Source organism: Phoxinus phoxinus, assembly GCF_949152265.1.
Source record: "Phoxinus phoxinus genome assembly, chromosome: 2".
Taxonomy (NCBI): Eukaryota; Metazoa; Chordata; class Actinopteri; order Cypriniformes; family Leuciscidae; genus Phoxinus; species Phoxinus phoxinus.
The window spans coordinates 18,255,060-18,273,379 of NC_136877.1; the positions used below are offsets into that span (position 1 = coordinate 18,255,060).

The window sequence follows — 18,320 nt, forward strand, 5'->3', positions numbered from 1 at the left end:
ATACTGAATTGAGTTCTCTTTCTTGCCTTATTGTGCTTGAACAATTTAAAATCAACGCAAAATAAATTTATACCGGTTGTCAAATTCCTACTGGTTAATTGTGTCAGGGATATCCCCCACCATTACTTCAAATAGTGCAAGAAGCTTTCATAACCTGAATTGACCATTGCTTTTTTTCTTGATGATTGGCATTGGTTGGCATTATATCTTCTGTAACTAAGGTATTTAGGCAAACGCTACTATGGGTAAGGAAGACTTCCGAAATTCTGTGTTAAAGAATAGGAATCGATCAATATGAACAGGGACTAGCATGTTAGGACTGAAGGCTGAATAGATCTGTGAATGGACTGACCTGTGGAACCTCCTCCTCAATTTTCTGAAGGATGTCCTTGTGAAGGGCTTTCAACTTCTCTTGACGCTTCCCCTGAGACACTTCCATCTACACAAAGAGAGAGAAGGAATTAAGAATCATTTTGAGGAAGATTGACCTCGATTTTTTGTACTCAAGTATGTTTTATATGGCTCTGTAACACTTTGTCCTAACAAGGTGAGGACTGGAGCTATAACAGCGTCAAGCCATAATCTGAGTCTAATAAACCAGTCAGGTTTACTATGGATCTACCCAGCGATGAAACAAACAGAAATATCCAATATCTTCTGGTTGGCTACGATTTTATTGTTTTGTGCTTTATCAAGGCTGTAACACAAACCAAGCTGACGATCGGCAAATGTCGGCCATCGTTGAGTGTCTACCTAGTATTTGCTCTGTGTTCCACAGCATTGGCACTAGTCTTGACCCCTGTTGGCAGCTTTTCAGGCCAATTGAGCATGTTGACTCTACGATGTAACCCAGCCGTGGGACAGATCACTCTGACTGGCTGTTCAGCTTAGTGAACCAGTGCACAAGAAAAACATTTTTTATGACGAAAGCAAGCAACCGCTACTATGTTTCACGAGTTATACCACAGTCGTAGCTCGTCTGGTCTCTTCTGAATGACGCATGCAGCAGACTACTGACTAGTGCGTTCAAACACAACTTTTTGGCTCAGACGATGACACCAAGGCAGGCTTTTTGTTGCTATTAGTTCTTTAATACCAGTTTGGTGCGTCTGGTCCTTTACGCTCTCAGGACAGGCAAAAAAAAAAAAAAGACAATGGAAACTTGAGTGGCACCTAATTAGGACAAGGTGTCCCTAAGCCAGTCAGAGCTTTCTTAAATATCAGTTCGTCAAAAAAAAAAAGAGCCATTACACAAATAACAATACATCCAGACACTTCCAGGACTCACCTGACGGATTAAGTTGACCGATTCAGTGATGTGTTTTCTGTTGATCTCGGTCAGCTCCCTGCTAAGTGAATGACAGAAGAAGGTTACTTTTTTTGTGCTTTACCATGGGCTGAGTCGAGACGCTGAGAGCAATGCTGAACTCTCCAGAAGTAAATGGCTCGATCAACATCAGGAGCACATTCAAAAAACGCTCTCTTTTATCTTTATCTTTCAATAATGGGACAGATAAATATGGTTGCTTTTAAAGACATCTAGGCATCTCAGAACATTTCTAAGCTGAGCTACATGTCAAATTGTTTTTAAAAGAATAAAAAAAAAACATTAAAGGGATGTAAATGCATTTCGTCCGTATAATGAAAATCAGTACTGTCCAGAACAAAAGTAGACCCTAACAGAAAACACACATTAGGGTGAGACAATGCACTTAAAGAGTTCATCCAAAAATGAAAATACTGTCATCATTTATTCATCTTCATATCGATCCAAACCTGTGTGATTTTCTTTCTTTGTGAAACACAAATTAAGATATTTTGAGAAATATCCAGTGGAAGTTAATTGTAACCAATACTGTTTAGTTATCAACATTCCTCAAAATATCTTCTCTTGTGTTCTGCAGAAGAAAGAAACTCATACAGGTTTGGAGGGTGAACAAATGATGACATAATTTTCATTTTACCATTAACCATTTAACCCCATACAGCTACAAGCAGCACTGTCTTCGAGATGAGAAAACCCATTACTAACATTTCCTTTTCCGATTTCTTGGCCTCAATGATGCTGTTTAGCCTCTTCCTTTCCAAAATCTTCTGTATCTCTTTCTTCTCTCTGCAAGTAGAAATGTGACATTTCAGCATTTGTGAACACACAAATGCAACTCAAAACACAATCAAAACATTTCTTACTTGTCGCACACATCCTTGAGTTTTTTGATCTGGGTTGCTTGGCATTCTTGGGCGATTTCCCTCAGTTTCTGATTGGCCTGAGACAGAAGCACAGAGTCACAAAGAATCAGCATTTTTAGCAGCGCGTGTGTGTGTGTGTTTAGTGCCTCTCAGAGCAGCTGTGGTAGCGATGTCTTTGCGCTATTGTTATGCTTGTCATACCTCTTTGAGGTGGCATTGTTTAGCCCCTGTCTCTGTCTGATGTTGTTTCTGTCTGTGCGCTAGAAGCTCCTGCAGCTGCTCCTCTCTGAACTCATCTGTCCGTCTCTGTAGCTCCAGATCCAGCGCTTTCAATTCCCTCTGCACGGGCTCCTCTGACCCACTGCGCACATGCAAACAGCAAACAACCATTTATAATAAAAAATAATACTAATGTAGCCTATGTCAGATGAACCATGTGCTGCTGATTTAATTTAATCAAATCTAATCTACACACACGACTCTGTCCTTCCTGGATTGCAACACAAGGGACACCATGGCGCCGGACATGTGACTCACTCACAGACAAGCTCTGTTAGAAAACCAACAAACCTCAGTCTGTTTCACGACTCCCCTATGGGGGTCCACAGCGATCAGGGGATCATTAACAAATGATTAACCCTTTTAAGACAATAGGACAGTGTCTTGTTGTACGCTCCTGCTAATTACATCAATTTCAGAAAACACACATACATTGTATTTCCCCGGAGCTCAGCACAAAGTTCAAACACGTGGTCTGAACGAACTCTGAACAAACCGTACACACACACACACACACACATACACAGACGATCTGGTCCATGGACACTGTGATCAAAAAAATCAATCCTTTCAATGTATTTGAAAATGTATTTGTGTTGTATGTCATCGATCTCTATACACAGACCGATTATAACTAAGTGTATTGTATAATCAAGGATGGAAATGTTTGTTTAGCCTCATGCAAGTCATAGAATCATGTAATCTCTTGCTAGCAAATCACAGAAAAGCAATCTTTGATATGGTTGTATTCGAGGAAGACTACTGATTTCGAATCTTTAACTCAAATTATGAAATTATGCATTCTGCCATTTATATCAGGTTATAACAGATTTAATCTACAACGCGCATCCGCCCTGGGAGGCGTTTCTTAGCGAACCACGAGGGTTTTGGTCACGCCTGCCCCAAAGCCATTGGTCCTTACACAGGAGGGAGGCGTGACTTCAATCTCTTCAAAACGTAGCGCGCGGCTCTCCTCTGCGTGCAGTGCAGTATTCCAGCAGAGAGAGACTTTTCTCACTCACCACAAGCTTGCTTTCGTTTGCTTTCTTTTCGTTTTTATTCTAAGTCTTTATTTTCTTGATACTCTAACTCAAATCGGTATTTCTTCCTAAGAGAATACCAGCCTAAGCCTAAGTTAACTTGACAAAATACGCGTCCGCTCCGAACCCGAGTTACTCCTCACTTTCGTTTTGAAGATCCTTCCACGTGACCGCACGCGTCAGTCCCAAACAGACGCACCAGAAAGGGCACGGACAGAGTAACGTATTATTCTTAAATTTACCATCTGAAAGAACTGCTGTTAAGATTGTCTAAATATTGCTAAGGTTTTGGGGTCTCATTTTGATGTAAACTGTGTAAAACCTGTTTTGTCAAAGTTCTCATTCTTCTCTGATTTCCTCACAGAAACTTCTAACTCTCTCTCTCTCTCTCTCTCTCTCTCTCTCTCTCTCTCTCTCTCTCTCTCTCTCTCTCTCTCTCTCTCTCTCTCTCTCTCATCGCGATCATTTTAGTTTGTTTGTTTATTATGCATATTTACTCATGTGTGTTTTGATTTAGTACATTATAACCGTTAGTTTGTGTTACATTAAATTCCATTAATCTTTTGAATTGAATCTGTCTATCTATGTTCCATTATTGAGTCCCTGAAGGCGTATCAAGTTACCAAAAAGCTCTACCCTATTATAAAATAATACTTAAATTGTCTAGAACACGAAAATATGATTTCTAGTGGCCACAGAAATAATATTTGACGGTGTTACAGACTGGTGGTTCCCCATGCAAATTTCGCGTGCACGTCTGCTGGACATACGTGTGCAAAATAACTGAACGGTGTTTCTACCTAAATTCCCCTGATTAAAGATAAATTAACCTACCTATATTAATGGTTATTACGAGTAATCGTATTAAGTATTAATATAAGGCGACGTTTGACTCATTCCATATTTGGAAATAATTTAATATATGTATGCAACATAAATATTCATATCTTATGAATATAGTGACTCATTGGAGTTAAGAAATCCCCTAAACAGAGTCATTTCCGCTACATATTATATGGTGGAGAATGCGGGCACTTTCAAACTTGATTTTGGAACAGATTCAGATTTATGTTCATGTGTGATTTTGGAAGTTTAATGTTTATTCGCACGTAAATTTTGTATTGATAAAGTCGACTCAAAGAACTGAGTAAGGCAAAAGCCGTATCAGTAACGTAATCCACCAGTATTTTCCTGGATGTGGAAAACTGCAGTATACAGTCTCGAAACAGTCTAAGTTAGGGAAAGAAAAATCTCTTTTGCTTGTCTTCGTGTAAATCTGTCGAAAGACCTGTTTTGAACAAAAGGAAAGTTCACAGGCATATTTACCGGTATTCTGTAAATCCCGGGAGAGCACGTACTCCGGGTCAGAAAAAAAAAGATCTTTATTTTATGTCGTTAGCAACGATAAATACGGGCGAATAGAGCTGGCCTAGCTACCCAGTGAGAAACCCGTTCCAGTGTCTGTATAAGATCAGACACAGAAGGTCCGCCGAGACCTTCTTCAACTTGTATTTGCAGTGTGATTTTTGTTTTGCAAGAGAACTGCACGCGTACAAATTGTGTTTGCTGAAACAATCTAACATTCTCAAAGTACCACCACGTGACTGTGTTCCGCGTGAGCGCAACACTGTCACCTCGTGGCCAACAGCAGGAAAGACCTGTTGTTCATTCATTTCCGTCTCGAGTGTGTTTTCAAAAAAAAATTCACGACGTTATTAGAAGTTTATCTAATAAACTGTCTAAATACATATTTGCATTTACAGTTTGCTAAGATCGTTGAGAACAATTCTTTGTTTTGGACTGAGACATTTTATCCCGAGTTTGAGCTCCAGAAGTTGAAAAAAAAAACTTTTGATCATAGAATCTCTCAGCCAAAACCACTGGTAGCTCACTTGGAGAGAGAAGCGCGCCCCTTGTGGCGGCACCCCTCCAGGTCAGCTGCCACTCCTCTGCTCAACCCACTCTGCTCTACTTTGTTCCCATTTCTATCTGCCTCGATGGCCCGCGGGTTGTTTGTTTGATTTAACAATTTACTAATAACTTCTACGTTACAGTGAATATTACTAGAAATCATTCTATTTCACTAAACAAAAAAAAAAACTTTGGTTTCTTTCCCCAGCGTTTTAGATTTGATTTGAAATTGAAACACATTAAGCTGTTTTGTTTTTCCCCACTTTTAATTCATCACATTCCAAACATTGATCACCCTGAAGGGAACAGCGCCCCCTTGAGGCAGCTCCCTTCTCAAGGCAGCTATCAGCCTGCCACAAATTTACTCTGTGTAACCTAATCCCAAGCAGGCCTTCACCAAGTATTATTGTATAATCATTACAAAACAACTTCAGTGTGTATTGCGATAATTATAAGGAAACATTCTAATCTCTTGTTAATTCCTCCCAGGTTTATTTGGACTTAACTTTAATCAATTTTAAATTTAAATTGGGATTTGACTTTAATCAATTTTGAATTTAAATGGGATTTGACTTTGATTAGTTTTGAATTTAAATTGGGATTTGACTTTGATTAATTTTTAATTTAAATGGGGATTTGACTTTGATTGATTTTAAATTTAAATTGGGATTTGACTTTGATTAGTTTTAAAATTTAAATTGGGATTCGACTTTGATTGATTTTGAATTGAAACTTGGATTTAACTTCGATTAATTTTGAATTGAAATTTAAGTTTTTCAAACAGTTAAGGCAATCCACGGAGAGGAAGTAAGCCCCCTTGAGGCTCCAGCACCCGTCGCAGCGGCCTACCGCTCCCCTCTTCCTGCTTCCACCCACATTGGTTCTCTGCTAAACGTCCGATCGGGTTAGGTTATTTTCCAATAACTTTCCTCCTGTCTAACTACCTTCTACTTTGGGAATAGGTAACACCTTACCTACCGCAGGTTCCATTTGTTTTGTTTGTATTACTTTTACATTACTCAATTTGGTTTAAAAGCAAGCAAATTTTAATTCATTTTAAAATCCCTTGCATATCCCATATTGTGTGTCGTATAGGTACAAATCGTAGCACCGGCAGTGGATTGTGGGAGACCCTGGTTGTCCTCTGTGGGCGAGTCTGCCGACTGACGTGCCAACGCCGACCGTGCAGTGACTCTTGAGTTTCTTTTAGCTCTGACCATTGGTTACGGCACGCAGTAAGTGACGTCAGCAATCTGGTGCTCTGGAGTACCAGCCACCAAGCCAGCGTGCAAGTCAATTGTTGGGAGGCGGAGCAAACCGTCGACAGCCCCTGTCACTCCAGTTTACTGGAGGGTTCTGTGACGCGCGCCCACTTTTGCAGTACGTTCGGCCGGTTGGTATCTCTGGGACTACCAGTGTTGTGTTTAAAGTCACCCTGTTTGAGAGGGCGTAACCGTGAGAAGGGCAACGAAGGATCCAAGGTCGCGACGGCCAGGTGCTTGGGGCGCCGGAGAGTTGATCGCGCTCGCGGGGGGTCGACTGGAGTAACCTCAGTTCACCGCAGGTAAACCGAACCTTGAAAAAAAAATTATTATAAGAATAATTATAGTCATTACAAGACACAGAATCCTAGATATCTCCCCGGATACCTTCCCGGAGACACATCCTAGGTGCTATTTTCGCTGTTATAATTTGTTTTGTTTTACTTAAAAATTTCCCTTTCCCCCGCAATCTTCTGATCCTTGTGCTCTGCATGTTCTGTTGTGACTTGTCTCTTTCAGTTCACTAAAAGAGACCCCAAGGAGCTAAGCAATAGAGTGACAACTGAGCAGCCTCTATTTCGGGTCACACGACGACCCTCCTAAACTATATAGGTCAGTTAGCCAAAAGTTCTTTAGGCGGCACACCGTACTAAGAACTCGTTGACCTCCCAACACGTTTGTCTTTGCCCTTTTTGTGTGTGTTGTGTTCTTTTTGTCTCGCCAACAGTACGCCAAAATGTCACGTGCATCCAGTCCTGGGGAACAGTGGGACGGTCTTCATGCATGGCTGAGCGCCATGACAACTGGCTGTCTGTCCAAGGACGCCGGCGACCCAAAGCTCCTGACCCGGCAGGAACTGGACACCAACATGGACGAGCTCATGTCCAACGACCCCACGCAGGCCTACAGCTCAAAAGACTGGAGCCGGATCATCGGAAGCCTCGCTCACTACCTCGTGGCACAGGCGCGTCTGCTGGAGACCGACAACGTCAATCTGGAAAAGGAAAAAGTAAAGCTACAGACTCAACGGGACGAGGCCCGCAAGGAGAAGGAACACGCACAGGAGCGTCTGGATCAGCTACTCCTGGAGAACGACACCGGAGACGGAACACGCCCGGAACTCCAACAGGAAGTGGACAGACTGCAAAAGGCCCTGGAGGACTTAAGGATGGACACGGACAAGGAAATGCAGGCGGAGAAACAAACTTCGGAGGAACTCAACGACAAACTGCAACATTGCGAAGCTCTTATTGAAAGAGCACACAGTAAACTAAGAGACAGAGACGCTAAGGCCACGGCCTGTGAAAAACATTTGCAAACAGCTCGAGTTGAAATTAAAGAGCTTACCCAGCAGAGACACGATCTTAAATATGAACTTGACTTGGCCCACAGAGAACTCAAACACTCTTACAGGCTGCAGGGTGAGCTGCAAGGTGAGCTGGAAGGGGAGACACTCATCACTTCGTTTCCCCTCACCAGCGAGCCTGCGCTCCGCAGCCACACCCCCAAAATTGAAGAAGAGGATGACAGCCCGCACCACGACCCTGCACCAGCCAGCAGCCACAAGGGCCCCATCCTGGAGGGGCGGAGCCTCAGCCACCACACAGCTCCTAAAGAACTGGACAAGTTGGCAAGAAACATCCCCACATTCAACCCAAATCCCGCAGGGGGCAGTGACGTGCATGCTTATTTACAAGACATTGACTTTCACTTACAAACTGTGGCGCACGTCACCACATGGGACAAGTTATACCTTCTCAGGATCACATCTGGTCGTGCCGTGAGAAGTTTCCTAGACCGTCAACCAGAGACTATCAAAATGAATTACCCACAGTTACGACAAGCCCTGATCCGCGAATTCTCCGATCCAGAGTCAGACCAAGGCATCATCGCAGCGATGGATCTCAAACAAGCCCGGCTGGAAACCCCACAAGAGTATTACGGACGCCTGCGACAGGTGTACTTCGGATCACGTAATGAGGCCAACATGGAGGAAGACCTCAATTTCAAAACACTCTTCCTGCGGAATCTTCATCAAAGTTTGAGCAATCATCTGGGAGTCCTCGTCTGTCCACGGACTATGTCGATTCAACAGTTACGTGACCTGGCTCACAAAGCATTCATCAAGCAAAGAACTGTGTCTGAAAAAACTGTAAAACACCCCACAATTTTTCCTGTTTCTGAACACTTCCCAGAACTGACACTAGAGGGCGCACAAAACTCCACTTTCAAACCCGTCAACAGAGAGTCAAGGCCATTCCAGGCCAGCAGAGGACAGCGCGGTCGAGGGGGTGCCCGTCCAAGACAGCAAAACGACCGCTCCGGGAGATTTGGGGACCGGCCCCGCTCCTCCCATCACCAAAAGGGAGGGGGCAACTGGGAAGCCGACCGGCGACCCAGAAGAGACCAACCCCCATCTCCCCGATCGCCAAGCCCAGAAAACCGGTCAAGGGACACCTCTCGACGCGACACGGGTAAACACAAGCTGGAGCACACCTCCAACAAAACCAGCGCAGCAACGTCTGAAGCAGCAGAACTCCTGAGCGTACTGAGAGAGTTTCTCCAAAAGAAACCTCACAAAGAAGACAAGGACAAACCTGACACTGCATGACTACACCGTATGCCTAAAGCCAACGCCACTCACGACGCTCCTCCTGTGGACAACCCAATAGACACTGTTATGAAAACGCAACCCCTGAACCTCGCTGTTACATCACAAAATAGCAGCTCCACTCACCCCCTTCAGGAAACTTCCCCCCAGAACACTGTTTGTCAGTCACCAACTAACAAACTCACTGCTGCATCACAAACTGACAACACCTACCAGTCACTCCGGCTGACAACAACACCTGATGAACAGGTCTGCAGCAGCCCTCACAACGAGATACCAGACAGTGCTGTCTTGACAATCTGCACCCAAAACGAGCCACCCGAAACCTACCCTCACTGCTTGTCAATCAACACACAAGACCCCACACCAAAGCTCCTCGGGAATCTCATTGAGAAAGGAGTGGCACGAAAATTGTACTTAACCATAACCTTGGAAAAAGACACTAAGCTAGAAGCCTTGGTAGACACCGGCTCTGATCTCACACTAATTTCTGCTCAACTTTTTGAAAAACTGAAGTGTGACGCTCAAAGACAAAATCGAACTCTAAATTTCCACACCTGTGAGTTAAAAGTGCAATCCTACAGCCAAGACGACATCCAACTAAAGAACATTGTACCGCTCCTGCTTGCACTCGGTCCTATGAGCGTAGTACATCCCGTCTACGTCTCTCCAATGAACATTTATCCATTTCTCATAGGCAAGGACCTGCTGGATCGCTTTGAGCCTTTGTTGGACTTCAAACACCTCCAAGTTTGGAGTCAAGTGCGCGAACCCCTCCCCTTTCAGCCACACAAATCTGCTGAGCCAGCCTGTCAGGTCACAGGGTTCACGGAAACCCCCTCTGCCAGCCATGAGAACACAGTCACAACAACTGAGAAAAGTTCAAGTTCGCTACTCTGCACTTTCAAGACCACCCAAGACTCTGACCACTACTGCCCCCAAGTGGACACTGACCTGCAGCTGCAGGACATAACCACAACAGACATTATTATGGCACTATGGGCAGACAACTCAGCCATAAGCCTCTCCCTTTTCAATACCATCATGGACAACACACCAGATCTGCCCTATTCTAGCAAACGCACACGTTTCCCCTTGAACTCGCATCCATCATCCATGATATCTGCAAAAGGGATCTGTGTTTTGAACTTGAAATGGAATCATCGGTGTTTGACACATTACTTCCTGATCCTTCCGGACCCAGCCCACGAGGTCTACATTGGAGCAGATCTATTGATTCGTCTCAAAGCTCATGTGGACATGTTCAACGACGTTGTATGGGCCCCATTGACTTTACAGCCACCTGTCCCTCTCACTCTTGACAACCTGCTGTCTGGGCAGACCATCACAGAAGTCTGCACTCTGATTAACGAACAAAGAACGGTGGTACCTGCTTATACCAAAGGAGTCGCAGTGCGGCTCAACCTGCGTCGTGGCCAAACCTTAAACCACACCCTGGGTTTCTTCCAGCCCTCACCCGAGTCTGGAGAACTCGGACTCACACTCGAAGCCACACCCCTCATCGAAGTGTCATCTCGGGTGGTCCACATTCTGTTCAACAACTGCACAGCAACTGACATCAGCATCCCAAGAGCCTACCGACTCGGATGGCTAGTGAGCCACGACTTTCATGACTTTGAACTGACATTGCCTGTCATAGGGCCCCTCCCGCCTGCACTGCTACCTGACGGGCATGCAGATGACACATTGCTCACAGCACCCTTTCAATTCATTGCCATCACATCTGTCATGTCAGTAGCCAAAGACCATGTGTGCAGAACAGAGCTGACAGAGGACCAACACCTCGCAGTGTACACAGTTTCCCACCAGCCTGACACTGAAACGAATGCACCTGCGATGCCTTGTCAAGCCAACCCGACCGATGACAAACCCACTGAAGAACCGTATCAAGGTTTTGAACAACAGGTGCAGCAAATCCTACTGGATGCCGATGCACTTAAAGATGATACAGACCGCCAGCAGCTCCGACAAGTCCTTTACAAATTCAAAGAATCCTTTGCTAAAGACTCTTTAGACTGTGGTCTCACCCACCTCCACACGGTGCGCATTCCCACGCACCCGGAGGCTCCTCCCACCTTCGTCAAGCAGTACAAAATCCCCATCGCCTCGCATGAACCGGTGCAGGAAATCATCGAGTCCATGCTGGAGAAAGGTGTCATTAGACCATGCAACAGTACCTACTCCGCTCCCATATGGCCCGTTCTCAAACCTAATGGGAAATGGAGGCCCACCATTGACTATCGAAAACTGAATCAACAGGTGCCGCTGTCACGATGGCCCATGACCCAACTTGAACAAGAACTACCTCGAATCAGAGGTGCCACTATCTTCTCAACACTCGATGTGGCCTCAGGATTCTGGACCATTCCAGTGCACCCAGAGGACCAACACAAGCTGGCATTCACATTCGGCAACCGACAATACACCTTCAATAGGTGCCCGTTCGGGTACGCCAATTCACCAGCTGAGTTCAACATCTTCCTTAACAAAGCCTGCCCAGACGCCAGGATGAGAGGTAATCTGATCTACGTCGATGATGTGCTCATGAAAAGCACGACGGTGGCCGACCACCTGAAAGAAATAGACTATGTTCTGAACCAGCTATCCGCTGCGGGCACCAAAATAGCCCTCCATAAGGGACAATGGTGCCGTACCAAAGTTGACTACGTGGGCCTTCTGATCGGATCCCAGGGCATAGAACCACAATCAAATCGTATTCATGCCATCCAAAACATCAAGCCTCCCACTAACGTCTCGGCACTACGAAGCTTCCTGGGTGTATGCAATTACTCACGTCAGTTCATTGAAAACTACTCAGACATCGCCAGGCCTCTAACAGCTCTGCTAAAGAAAGACTGCCCTTTCGTCTGGACAGACGCTCAGCAACACGCCATGGCAGAACTAAAAAGACATTTATGCACCGCTCCATGCCTTGCTTACCCCGATCCGACAAAAGAATTCCACCTGGAAGCTGGATTCTCGGACCAATGTCTCAGTGCTGGCTTATACCAACAGCACGACCAAGACAAAAAGGTGGTCGCTTATGCCAGCAAGACACTCCTGCCTCCAGAATGCAAATTCTCAGACTGTGAAAAAGCTTTGCTCTGTACCGTATGGGCCATTCAGCGTTTCTCCAGTTACATCGGAGCACAGAAGGTCATCATAGAGACTTGCCACCAGCCCGTAATGTTCCTAAACAGCCAACGTATCAGAGACGGCGTGGTCACAAACTCACGCATCGCTACCTGGCTAATGGCTCTCCAAGGACGAAACGTGGAGGCCCGATATGCACAGAATCACAAGTCTGCTCTGGGGAACGGCCTGGCTGCATGTCAGAACTGCGCTAACATCTCACCTGCTGCAGTACTCGACACACCTGAGCCCCAACAGCCACAACTGACCTGTCACAGGTACTTCGACATGAATGTGTGCGAAGGTATGCCCACAGCTTACGTTGATGGATGCTCCTACAACAGCGAGGGCATCCTAAAGGCAGGTGCAGGTATTCTGTGGGTCGACAACCACCCATGCCCACCACAACACTTCAACCTGGGTCCCCAGTCTTCCCAATATGCAGAAATAGCAGCCATCCTCATAACTCTGCAAATCGCTGCAGTCCACAACATCAAAGAACTTCTCATCTGCACAGACTCTAACTATGCCAGACTCAGTTTTGTGTGCCATCTTCCGACCTGGCAACAGAATGGGTTCAAAACTGCAAACAACAAACCAGTCAAGCACCAGCACCTGTTCCAGGAATGTGAGAACATCACAACCACACACGATGTCACAGTGTACTGGAAAAAGGTGAAAGGACATTCTAAACTGCCAGGCCAGGACAAAGACTTTAACGACCAAACTGACGCCCTCGCAAAAGCGGGCGCCCTACACGGTGAACCGTGGTCCTCCCCAAACCCGACACCCACCCCCACCGTTGCTGTACTCACCCGCAGCCAACGGCTCTTACCTGCTACAGCCCCAGCGTCACAGCTGCTATCGCTGACCCCGCAGATTTCCAACAACGACATTGCTGAAATGCAAGCATCAGACTCTGCCATACAGACAATTAAGAACCACCTATCCGACCCCACCTGCCATCCGATCTCACCTGATGCCATCACTGCTGACTCAGCACTCAGACACCTACATAACTCCAGACACATGCTCCGTGTGCGCGACGACATTCTGTGGTTTGCCCCCGATGACACCACACCGCCCAGGCTCGTGGTGCCACTTGGCCAAAGGGGGGTAATGCTGACGCACGCTCACAACACACCATATGCTGGACACCACGGTACCAGAGCCACGTATGACACACTTAGACAGGTGGCATACTGGCCAGGTATGCAACAGGACGTGGCCGAGTATGTGAGAGAGTGTCTAGTCTGCTGTCAGTTCCAACCGTCAAACCCAAACCACAGAGCCCCACTGCAACGCAGAGGAATCACGTTCCCGTGGTCAGATCTCCAAATTGACTGGGTAGGACCCCTTCCCCGGTCAACAAGAGGGAACAAGTATTTTCTCACGGTGGTGTGCCAGTTTACCAAGTGGGTAGAATGTCTACCAGCACCCAACGACACTGCCCAAACGACAGCATACCTCCTGATGAATCACATCTTCTCCCGATTCGGACTGCCACTAAGAGTAAACTCAGACCGAGGTACTCACTTTACAGCCGAGATCATGCAAAAGATCTGGAGATGCCTCGGGGTGCAAGCGAAACTTCACATTTCGCACCAGCCAATCTCATCAGGGCAAGTCGAGAGAGCTAATAGATCGGTGGTCGCCATGCTGAGAAAGTATGTGTCGGCAAATCAGAAAGATTGGGATGTGAAACTTCCCCTGGTACTTATGGCCATCCGAGCCACCCCGCAGGAATCAACACGGGTGTCCCCGTTTGAACTCATGACTGGGCGGCAGATGACTCTGCCCTTACACCTGTTGTACCAGCCAGGAGACCACAACCTCATCACCGCCTACACCACGTCCCAATACCTGAACGAGCTCCACAAACACTTGAAAACAACTTTCGCTTTCGCCCAGCAACATCTGAAAACCAGCGCAGAAGGACAGAAAGCCTATTACGACAGAAAGGCATCACACCAGGAACTCAGCGTGGGCGACAAAGTCATGTATTACAGTTATGCCTTGCCACCCAAGCAGCTGTCAAAAAAGTTTCTGCCCCACTGGACTGGACCTCATGAGATTGTGAACAAACTTTCCCCTGTAGCGTACCAAATCCAGCAAAAACGGGGGCCTAGAGAACCAGTTCTCAGATGGGTCCACCGCAATCAGATTAAGAGATATGTGACCTCTAACAGGGACAGACAGGAAGAAGCCAATGCGAGCTAGACTCAACCACCGTCGTCTCAACAGAACAACTGTCTCATAATACCCTGAACAACCCCGCTGACCTGTGCCTTCTCTCTCTCCCTTCTCCTCCACACCTCTCTCTCTTGCCTGTAATAGGATGCTGCTGTGGATGATCATCATGTGCTTCCAGACGACTAGCAGCCAGCCGCCACCCGACCTCATCTCCCCAGCACCGGCCTCGGGAATCGTGTTGAGAGAGCAGCCCGGACTGCTTATCACGAATTGCCGAACCCATACCCAGAAGGTGTACGTGCGACTCGACCCTCGAAATGTCTACCGAGCACATTACCCAAAGTCAGTCGCCCAGTACAGTTGGGCAGGTGCCAGATGGACAGAAGCTGCCCTCGCCCACGCCGACGCCGACGTAGAACACATGCTGAACCAACTCGAGAAGGTGACCCTCACACAGGCCGAACTGGGAGGCCATAACAAACGTCCCAAACGGTTCCTGGGAGCGCTGCTCGGAGCCGCTGCTGCCGTAGGCACGCTGTTCAACATTGGTATGTCCAGTGTCAACGCCGTGAATATAGCCACAGTACGAAGACATGTAGCAGAAATCCAGACGGAACTTCCACAGCTGAAAGATCAGCTCACCACACAGAGCGCATCCCTGACCACCATAGGCCAGACACTGAGAGGAACCATCACAGTCCTCAACACCCACAGCGTCATGTTAAACCAGACTGTGAGTTCCATGAAACAACTGTTCACAGTTTTCCAAAATGACTTTGCCCAAACTCAGTTGGTCACCGCATTAATGACCGACATGCTCCGAGAAGTGAGCTCCTCCATTGACAGTTTAGCCATGGGTAGAATCCCGCCATATCTAATACCCTTGAGCATGGTGCAAACCGTGCTGGCTTCCGCCATCTCCGCACCCGTCGATCCAATACAGACCCATCTTGCCTACTCTCTGGGCAGTGCCATCCCACTGTATGTTGACCCAGCACAGCGAGAGGTGGGCTTTCTCCTCAATTTGCCCATTATAGAATCAAGCCGAATCTACCGACTCAAAGACGTTGTCAACATCGGATTCTGGCAGAGTGACACCCAGTTTAAAGTCCGGACTCCAGAAGTAGTAGCTTACCATGACAGCGACCCACAGCTGTACCTGGCCCCAAATCTGCACATGTGCACACTCACCAAAGACATCCACTATCTCTGTCCCAGCAAACCTTTTCTCAGGGACAATACGGATGGAATCTGCGGCCTGCAACACCTGGCCAACGACGCACGTTGTCCGGCTGATGCTAAACCCCGAAGCCAAGTCACCGAGACGCAAGCCGAAATTGTGGGAAACCGATGGCTCGTGAACACCCCAGTGAGGTCAGCGACATTGACCTACGACCAACACGACACCGCTACACGTGTCAATCTGCCTAATCAGAGTTTCTGGCTTCAAGTCCCACGAGGAGCCATCCTCCACCTGGACGACCTAGCCTTGTACCATCTGCCCAGTGAAGAATACGAATCCGAACTAGAGATTCCGTCTTTCTTCAGGGACCAGAACTTCACTCTAGATCCAGAACTGGAAAGGTGGATTGCACAAGGGGGGTCACAAATTGTAGACATAACTTCCCTGGACTCAGCCCTGCAGGCCCTGTCCCGACTACCCATTCTGAACACTTCACCTGTCATCCAAGCATGGAACGCAGCGGACACTGCCGTGTGCATCTCCACCATCCTCGGACATGCTCTATCCTTGGGTTTGGCCTTCATCCTATTCAGGAGAGTCGCCGCAAACCGAACCTCTACAGCCAAACTCACCGAGGCAGTCGCCGTAAGTTTCCGGAAGGGCCCTCGAAGGGATGACACGTCGTCAGAGAAGGTCGAAGACCTCATCAAACTCAGCCCTCAGTCTGAGTAAACCCTCTTCAGCCTCCTCCCATCCATACACCTGCCATCTGACCATGGGTACCAGGATGACTCGACCAGGCCAATACAAGCCCTGATCACTCATCCAGGGGGGATATGTAGCCTATGTCAGATGAACCATGTGCTGCTGATTTAATTTAATCAAATCTAATCTACACACACGACTCTGTCCTTCCTGGATTGCAACACAAGGGACACCATGGCGCCGGACATGTGACTCACTCACAGACAAGCTCTGTTAGAAAACCAACAAACCTCAGTCTGTTTCACGACTCCCCTATGGGGGTCCACAGCGATCAGGGGATCATTAACAAATGATTAACCCTTTTAAGACAATAGGACAGTGTCTTGTTGTACGCTCCTGCTAATTACATCAATTTCAGAAAACACACATACATTGTATTTCCCCGGAGCTCAGCACAAAGTTCAAACACGTGGTCTGAACGAACTCTGAACAAACCGTACACACACACACACACACACATACACAGACGATCTGGTCCATGGACACTGTGATCAAAAAAATCAATCCTTTCAATGTATTTGAAAATGTATTTGTGTTGTATGTCATCGATCTCTATACACAGACCGATTATAACTAAGTGTATTGTATAATCAAGGATGGAAATGTTTGTTTAGCCTCATGCAAGTCATAGAATCATGTAATCTCTTGCTAGCAAATCACAGAAAAGCAATCTTTGATATGGTTGTATTCGAGGAAGACTACTGATTTCGAATCTTTAACTCAAATTATGAAATTATGCATTCTGCCATTTATATCAGGTTATAACAGATTTAATCTACAACGCGCATCCGCCCTGGGAGGCGTTTCTTAGCGAACCACGAGGGTTTTGGTCACGCCTGCCCCAAAGCCATTGGTCCTTACACAGGAGGGAGGCGTGACTTCAATCTCTTCAAAACGTAGCGCGCGGCTCTCCTCTGCGTGCAGTGCAGTATTCCAGCAGAGAGAGACTTTTCTCACTCACCACAAGCTTGCTTTCGTTTGCTTTCTTTTCGTTTTTATTCTAAGTCTTTATTTTCTTGATACTCTAACTCAAATCGGTATTTCTTCCTAAGAGAATACCAGCCTAAGCCTAAGTTAACTTGACAAAATACGCGTCCGCTCCGAACCTGAGTTACTCCTCACTTTCGTTTTGAAGATCCTTCCACGTGACCGCACGCGTCAGTCCCAAACAGACGCACCAGAAAGGGCACGGACAGAGTAACGTATTATTCTTAAATTTACCATCTGAAAGAACTGCTGTTAAGATTGTCTAAATATTGCTAAGGTTTTGGGGTCTCATTTTGATGTAAACTGTGTAAAACCTGTTTTGTCAAAGTTCTCATTCTTCTCTGATTTCCTCACAGAAACTTCTAACTCTCTCTCTCTCTCTCTCTCTCTCTCTCTCTCTCTCTCTCTCTCTCTCTCTCTCTCTCTCATCGCGATCATTTTAGTTTGTTTGTTTATTATGCATATTTACTCATGTGTGTTTTGATTTAGTACATTATAACCGTTAGTTTGTGTTACATTAAATTCCATTAATCTTTTGAATTGAATCTGTCTATCTATGTTCCATTATTGAGTCCCTGAAGGCGTATCAAGTTACCAAAAAGCTCTACCCTATTATAAAATAATACTTAAATTGTCTAGAACACGAAAATATGATTTCTAGTGGCCACAGAAATAATATTTGACGGTGTTACAGACTGGTGGTTCCCCATGCAAATTTCGCGTGCACGTCTGCTGGACATACGTGT

The 18,320-nt window shown here is 46.4% G+C and overlaps 1 protein-coding gene across 5 annotated transcripts in view; it reads right to left on the minus strand.

Annotated features, from left to right (window-relative positions):
* plcb3 (phospholipase C, beta 3 (phosphatidylinositol-specific)) overlaps positions 1-18,320 on the minus strand; it is a 75,635-nt gene that overhangs the window by 4,834 nt on the left and 52,481 nt on the right. For 3 of the 5 annotated variants that reach the window (XM_079599840.1, XM_079599838.1, XM_079599842.1), the window contains 5 exons: positions 2,392-2,551; positions 2,191-2,267; positions 2,033-2,113; positions 1,289-1,349; positions 353-439 (listed from right to left, as the gene is read on the minus strand). In XM_079599840.1, the coding sequence (XP_079455966.1) occupies positions 353-439; positions 1,289-1,349; positions 2,033-2,113; positions 2,191-2,267; positions 2,392-2,551 (466 nt within the window). The remainder of the gene's footprint in view (positions 1-352; positions 440-1,288; positions 1,350-2,032; positions 2,114-2,190; positions 2,268-2,391; positions 2,552-18,320) is intronic. The other 2 variants (XM_079599841.1, XM_079599839.1) reach the window with 1 other exon arrangement.